Raw genomic sequence first — 7856 nt, forward strand, 5'->3', positions numbered from 1 at the left:
GGGGCGCACACACCCTCCCCGCGCAGCCAATGGGCGTGTACGCGTCATTGACTGGGCGGCCCGGGAGCCGGCAGCCCCTCAATAAGCCACATTGTTGCACGAAACTCTAGCGCTGGACTCCCGGGCCGCCGCTAGCAACGCCGAGTCACCAAGCCCAGAAGATCTGCGGGCGAGAGCAGCGCGCGCGTGAGCGGGAGAGTTCCGATCACCCCCCGTGGAACCGGGTTGAGATTCTTCCCAAGTTGAGCCCTAGGGATCCTGTGGCTGAAGTTAGCGCCTTGACAGCGGGGCAACCCGACACGTCGCCGGGAGTGATTTTTTGGGAGCCTCCTAGCAGTGACTTCCCAAACCTGATCTTAGAGACCGGAGACCCTTCCGCCGGCGGGCCATCGCTGTTAGCCTTCTTTGCGGGCCGCCCGGATTCACCGCTCCGGGTCCCACCGAAGCTGTCTGACCGCACCGCCCTCCTTCCCCACAAGCGCTCCAGTCTCGGTTTCCCATCTCGGCGCCGTCGGGCCGTGGCAAAATGATCGCCTCGCATCTGCTCGCTTACTTCTTTACGGAGCTCAACCATGACCAAGTGCAGAAGGTGAGTAAGCGCGGACGGGGGTGGCTGGCTCGCCTCTGGCAAAGTTGTGTGGTCCCCCGCCCGCTCTCCCGGGTCCCCGCGGAAACTCTCCTTCACCTTGCGGGGCCGCTCTTCTCCCCCATTCGGGGCGGAGGACGTGGGAACTGTCTCGGCGCCCGGGAAACTCCTGGGCATCAGGAGCCACGTCCGCTAATCACAGGCAGGCGGGTGCGCGCGTGCCAGGCAGGGGGCTCGCGCTCGCACCGCGCTCCCTCCCCACCGCCCTGCGCGCGCTCGCGCTTTTCTTCTCTTTTTTTTCAGGAGGGGCGGGTCACTTAGTCAGTAGTCGGAGATTGATGGGCCCACGTGGGAGGAGCCCCTCTTTCGCTGCCTGAATTCCGGCGAGAGCACGTGGGGAGAATCGTGGCTTGGGAGCAGGCTCCGCCGCCGCGCTGGGCTGGCGGGACGCTCCCGCGCGTTTTGGGAAAGTGGGGTTTCCTTAGGACTTCCACAAGGCCCTGCAGAGGTGGGCTTTGGGGAGAGACTGACCCGGGAGAGAGATGGGAAAGAGACAGGGGAACTCCGCCCGCCGCGCCCCCTCCCCGGAACTGAGGTGCCCGGAACTGAGGCTCCGCGTGGGGCGTACATCACCTCCCCCAAGCTGCCTCGGAACCGCCCCGCCTTGGGCCCCCAGGGCCCGCCTCCAAATGGGGGGCGGACTTGGGATGTTACTTTTGGTACTTCTGTAAGTTACTCAGTGAGGACCGACAGACCCCGCGCCCTTCTCCCTGAGATGTTTGTGGTTCCGAAAACCAGCTTTTTCCTGACCTTGGCCCTGACCTGTCTGCCCACTTCGCTCTCAGCAGCCCCCTCCTCCCGCTGCCCCCACCAGAGTCCTATCGACGGCGCGGTCATTTACATAAGAAAGAGCCTCTGCCCGGGCCGGGAGCCTAGCTCCGCGTGCCTCCGGGTCTGGGTTGGGGGTGGGGCTGGGCTGGGCCCGAGCCGCTCTCACTCTGGGTTGAATAGTTTCTCAAATGCTCTGGATTTCAGGATCGGCTCTCCTGGCCTTGGGCTTCAGCTAGATTGGAGAAGAGGGGATGGGTTGGGGAGGGGTTGAGGGGTGGGGGTGGGGTGTCCAGTGCTGTGAGGCAATGACAGAGCATTGCTCAATTACCTCCTTGAAATTTTTGTGTTTTAGTGGGAACGTATTTTTGGAAAAACCTCTTGGAGTTATCATTTGGTGGGGCAACCTGCTCATACTCCCATGTTGGGGGTCCTGAGAGTAAAGGATAGATGGGGGGGCGGGGTTACCGTTTGGGTGTTTTTAGAGCCGTGGCAGATGATCACCCAAGGAAAGCATGGTATTTCCCAGCCTCAGCCTGGAGTAGGGAGCAGAGGTTGGCTGTTTGAGTTGAGTTTTACTCGTCGTATCTACCGCTGTCACTCTCTAACTCATTCCTGGGATGTGGCCCTGCTCTGCCCTTTAGTTCAGTTTAGTTAAGAACATGTCTGTGAGCGGGCAGGATCTTGGCAACTACATTGGGCTTCTCTGCCCAAGGAGTGAGTTAACACTTGGAAGACTGTCATCCCTTGGCAAGTCCTAAAATACTAAGCTGTTGTATCTTTCATCCAAGCTGGGGGTCTTCTTTGTTGGGCAAATGTCGATCACCCCAGGACGTTTGAATTCTTTTACAAATTCACTTTTTCCCAACCCAGAGGGAGGAAGTTAGGGAACTGTGGCGTTGTACCACTCCCCGGTCTGGAAGAGGGGGCCATCTCTTTGGAAAGAGAATTAGCCAGGGTATCTGGGAATGAGTTCTAATCTCTGTTTTGTGGTTTTTTAAAACCCCAGGACGCCTGAGCACACCACTTTGCCTCTTTGGACTGTCGACTTATTTTTGTAAAATGAGGATGACAACAGCGGCCTTTCCCACTTAATGGCGTTGTGATGACTAAGCACAGCAATGAGAAAATGTCCTTCTTCTAGGCTTCTCTTCTCTACCCTTGCAGCTAGCTTTCTCCTGCCTGTCAAGTGTCTGGGTGTATTTCCTCTAAATTACCAAGGGGGGCAGAGTTGAGTCAAGCCTTTAACTCATCAGGTGTCAGAACCTAAGACTTGGCCTCCTGACTTAGGTGAGCATAGCTCTTTGATTCCAGCTGCAATTACATAGGAAGGAAGAGAATCAGAGAGAATATTTTGGAAGTATCTTTTCATGTTGCCGCCAGAAGGAAGAATAGGGAGATAAGACATGATTTTAATTTTAGAGTTTTTTGAAAAGGCCTTGATTTGGATTCTGCAAAAATCTCTATCATCTCACATTTTCTGGGTTGTGGTCTGAGGCATGGAGAGCTTAGATTCACCTGCCCAGAACTAGCCCTGTCAGAGTCACTTGTCTCTTGATGGACAAACCTAGTGTTTTGTGCCATTAAAAGGGGAGTAAGGACTATTTGTTCATTTTTGCCGATTGACACTTTGAAAATCAAGAGAAACACAGATAGCATGTGCTGTTTTAAGCTCTTCACATATGTTAATTCATTAACAACTCCATGAAGTAGATAAAGTTATCGGCTGCCTCCTACATGCCTCACTTACTATAATAGGCATGGCTCAGTGGTTGAGTGTTGACTTATGAATCAGGAGGTCATGGTTCGATTCCCAGTCAGGGCGTATGTCTGGGTTGTGGACTCGATCCCCAGTCTGAGGCATGCAGGAGGCAGCCTATCAATGATTCTCTCTCATCATTGATGTTTCTCTCTCTCTCTCTTCTCTCTCTCTCTCTGTTTCTATCTCTCTCTCTCCCTTCCTCTCTGAAATCAATAAATATATTTAAAAAAATAATAGGCTCTATGACTTTAAGTTAAATGATGTATTATGTGGTTAAATGAGGTACAGTTTGTCGCTTATTCTTTCAACTTGTAACCGAATACTTAGTATCCTAATACTGTCCCTTCCATGCTCAGAAGATAACTGATGGTAGCAGGAATATTTTTTAGCTTTTGCTAACCATTCATTTGTTTTGTATTATCAAACTTCTATTTCAGAGAACTCTAGGAAGCACTTTTTTCTTTATCCCTGAATGAATTAAAATTCCCTCAGAGCCTCCTCAGACAAAGCCAACATTTAAAAACAAAACAAAACATTTTTACGTTCAAAGTTAAACGTTTTCAGCACCCCAAGGAGTTAGAGGGCAGTGAGGGGCCCTTTTCCAGGGGGAATCAAAACAACTCAAACCGTGACAGTTTTCTCGAAAAAATCTGGCAGTCAGAGTAAGGAGATCTGAGGCACTAAAAGAACTCAAGAACCGCAGAAAACTGGCTGCCTTTGTTCAGATACTTCTGGTTTATAAGACAACTCTTGATAACGGGTTTCTCATTATCATTGTTGGGTTTTGAAGTCAGCAAGTTTGGTTTGTTTTCCAACACTGTGTGTGTCTGTCTTTGCCTTTCCAAAGCAGTGGGCGAGCGGTAGGGGTGGGGTGGGGGGTGCCAGACGGGGGGCAAATCAAATCCCAGAGTTCATGTGGCTGCATCTTAATATCACACTCCGTGGATCACGGGGCATGCTTCCTTGCACTTGACTGGCTGTTTTTGCCAACTTCTAAAGCAGGTCTCCCCACCTCAGCGCCGTTGACATTTTGGGATGGATAATCTCATGTGAGGGGCTGTCCTAGCCTATCTTAGAGCAAGAATTCCACTCCACCCAAATTTACAGGGGCAAAACCTGTTTTTTTGTTGTTGTTACTCTTCCTTTAGAGCAGTAGTTTTCAAATATTCATAATGTTTGAAAACATTTTTGGTTGTTTCAAGGAAGGTGGGTGGCAATGTGTTATTACGTCTAATAAGTAGAAGCAAGAGGTGCAGCTAAACATCCTACAATGCATAGGACAGCCCCTCCACAACAAAGACTTTTCTGGTCCAAAATCTGTACAGGTTGAGTGAAAAACTGTGTTAGAAGATCATGGTCCGTATCCCCCCCTACCCCCTTCAGTTTTACAGTGGTCATACCACCAGTTAGCAGCTGCAGTGAGCACCATAGCTGTTAGCGCTCAGCATGCCAAGCCCTGGGACAGTCATGGTGGGAGTGGCCTTTCACAAAAGATGAATTTAAGGTGAGCTCTGCAGATCCTCGGTAATGAGAGGATCTTCATTACCCCTGGCTGAAGGGTGGGCTACCTGGGTTACTGTTTCTCTGTCTTCAACCAGGAGAATGTGAGCAATATAAGCATTCCAGAAAGCCAGGGGGAGAGAAATCTGCTCAGTTGTCCCCAGGAGAGTCTCACCCCGCTGTTGGTGGGGTTTCCATGGAGGCCAGGCCCCTGCCAGGTGTCTGAGTGAGGCAGGTGTGTGTGCTGGGTGAACATGAGCTCCGGAGCTTCCATAGCTGGGAGCAAAGAAGAGGAGCCATTGACACCCACTGAGGGACAGTCCAGCAGCCACTGGGAGAGGCTTCGTGGTGAGGTATAGAACCAGGCTCCCTGGGTTTGAATCCTGGCTCATCATGGAACCAGCTGTGTGCACTTGGGCTGGTTAATTTAACCCCTCGAGGCCTGTTCTTCCTCTTGTAAAATGGAGAGTGTCTGGATAACACCTTGATAGGGTTGTTGTAAGGATTAAATAGAGAGTTAATATATGTGCAGCTCTTAGAGCTGTGCCTGACACATGATCAACTTTGTGTGTTCAGTATTAGTATATGGAGAAAGATACACTTAGATACCCTACTGCACTATCCATTTGGGCAAGAGCAAGATACCCTACTTCTTTTTTCCCAAGGGCTTTTAGGACATACAGGTTTTCACGCACTTATGCTCTCTGTCTGATGTCGGATTAGAACAGAGGACAGGGAGGGCAGAAGAGTGGAAAGTTCCTAAAGCTGAGGTATAAGGGAGCGTTCTCATTGTCCCTTCTCCTGCTAAACCCTTCTCTTCCCTGGACAGAGGCGACCCATCTTTGAGCTCTTCCTCCAATTGCTTTCCTTCTGGTTTTCTGGGGAGCTAGCACCCCTACTGGGGAGTCTCTGGTTCGCCTTGGTCATTGGTGAACCTCAGATTGAAGCATCCTCCTTGGGAAGCCATGAGAGACACAGTTGCATTGAAGAATCACACCATTAGTTCAACCCCTTTCACTGCAGAAACTTAGTTCCCTCCTCAGTGCCCATTCCCCCCCCACTCCCCCTCCAGTCCCCCAGAAGGCAGAAGGACAGAGGCTCCCAGGGCAGTTGCTGAGGCCACTTTTGCTGGAGTTGGCCAAGGAAACATTTGCCCATTCTTCCTCACATCTGGCCCTGCCTCTGGCTTCCCATGGGAGAAACTGCCTGAGTTGCCCTGGGCTGTCATAGGTTCAGGTCATGGTAGGTGTTGGTCCTACTGACCCCTGTGGTTTCACTGAAGTGAACAGTCATTCCCACATTCTTTTATATATATATATATTTCTTTATTTATTTCAGAGAGGAAGGGGGAAGGAGAGGGAGATAGAAACATGAGTGATAAGAGAGAATCATTAATAGGCTGCCTCCTGCACCTCCCCTACTGGGGATTGAGCTGCAACCCAGGCATGTGCCCTTGGCTGGAATCGAACCCGGGACCCTTCAGTCCACAGACCAACGCTCTATCCACTGAGCCAAGCCAGCCAGGGCCATTCCCACATTTTGTCACATTGGGTGTAGGGTCCCTAGCCATTGTGGGTCTCAGCAGAGAGTTTTGACCCTCATATATAGAATCTGGACTTTCCAGTGTGGCCCCTCCTGTCACTGGGATGTCTGGGGTTCTTGACAGAATCAAGAGGACCCTCTGTGTGGGGCCCACACTCTACTCCCCTCATCCCTGTCCAGCCTTTGTCTTGTCTAAACCCAGTGGGGAGTCTTGGCTTTGTTCCCACCGGAACAGAAGCCAAAGAATCCTGTTTCCCCTGAAGTGTTGCCCTCTTTTAGTGGTGGCTGTGCGTTTTGCATTTTCATCTGTGGATCTGTATGCATTTCCTGACACTCCTTCCTTGGAGGGACTTTGACTAAAACTTATCTTGGAATTAATCAAGAGAGTGAATCAGGACCGAGAACCCGGTTGTGGGAGCCCATGGCACCCACCCACCCAACCTTCCTGCCCCTCCTCACCCTCAGCTCAGCAGCCCTCCCTGGAGAGGGTCCCTGTTCTTGAAAGGCCTTATTCCCAACCTCTTCCTTCTGGCATCTCCATATTGTCTGATGAAGGAATGAAGCCAGATAAGCCATAGGGCAGCTTTAATTAGGGTTAAATGAGGGCATTTGAAGTTGCCATTTATCCTTTTTCCATTTGAGGGACTTTCCCCTTCTGCTTCCTTCTTCCTCCCCAATTTTCCTGTCTCAACCCCTCCCAGTGAAGCCTTCCAATCATGTCCCATCAGTTCCTTTCCCCTTCAATTCCCAAAGGTCTTAAAACCACAAAGAGTGCAGCACTTACTCAGTGAGGGCCCTTTACTATAACTCAGGCCTTCCGCAAACAGCCCCGCAGGGTAGACACTGTTATTACACAGTGTTCAGATGGACACACCAAGGCACAGAAAGGGGCAGTGCCTTGCCCAAGGGCAAGTCAGGATGCAAACCCAGGCAATCTGACTCCAGAGCCCAGGCCCTGATCCCCAGCCTGGGGCTCCCGCGATAACTAGAGTTGGCCAGTTGTGTTTCAGCTTCATGGGATTATGAGTCGGGTGCCAGTTGAGAAGGAAGACCGTGGGGGTTATCTAGTCCTGCCCTTCATTTTACAGATGAGGAAAAATGTCCCTTTGTGCTATGCACTGGGGACCAGCCCAAGCTCCAGAGCAAGAACCCCGTTGCTCAGTTCCCATCCTGTTCCTTTCAGCGCTCTTTGTGTAGCACGAGAGCTCATTGTCCAGGTGTAGGTTCCCTGAGAAGAGAGGGGGGCTTTGCTTTGTGACCTGTACCTGGGGTGACCCAATCATTTATATTGTTCAAATTTGGTCACTTTTTTTTTGATTTGTTAATCCTCACCCAAGAATAGATTTCCATTGATTTTTAGAGAGAGTAGAAAGAAGGGGGAGAGACAGAGAGAGAGAAATGCCAATGTGAGAGAGACATATCAATTGGTTGCCTCCTGCACTTGCCTGGACCAGGGCTGGGGATCGAGCCTGCAGTCTAAGTATGTACCATTGACTGGAATCAAACATGGGGCCCTTCAGTTCTCTGGCCAATGCTCTATCCACTGAGCCAAACCGGCTAGGACAGTGGTCGGCAAACTGCGGCTCTCGAGCCACATGTGGTTCTTTGGCCCCTTGCGTGTGGCTCTTCCAGAAAATA

The 7856-nt window shown here is 51.1% G+C and overlaps 1 protein-coding gene across 1 annotated transcript in view; it reads left to right on the forward strand.

The window, feature by feature from the left end:
* The first annotated feature begins 67 nt into the window (after nucleotides 1-67).
* HK2 (hexokinase 2) overlaps nucleotides 68-7856 on the forward strand; it is a 64896-nt gene continuing 57107 nt past the window's right edge. Inside the window, exon 1 of the mRNA XM_015559272.1 lies at nucleotides 68-589. Coding sequence (XP_015414758.1) covers nucleotides 527-589 — 63 coding nt within the window. The 5' untranslated portion in view covers nucleotides 68-526. The remainder of the gene's footprint in view (nucleotides 590-7856) is intronic.

Source organism: Myotis davidii, unplaced genomic scaffold, assembly GCF_000327345.1.
Source record: "Myotis davidii unplaced genomic scaffold, ASM32734v1 scaffold210, whole genome shotgun sequence".
In the NCBI taxonomy this organism is placed as follows: domain Eukaryota; kingdom Metazoa; phylum Chordata; class Mammalia; order Chiroptera; family Vespertilionidae; genus Myotis; species Myotis davidii.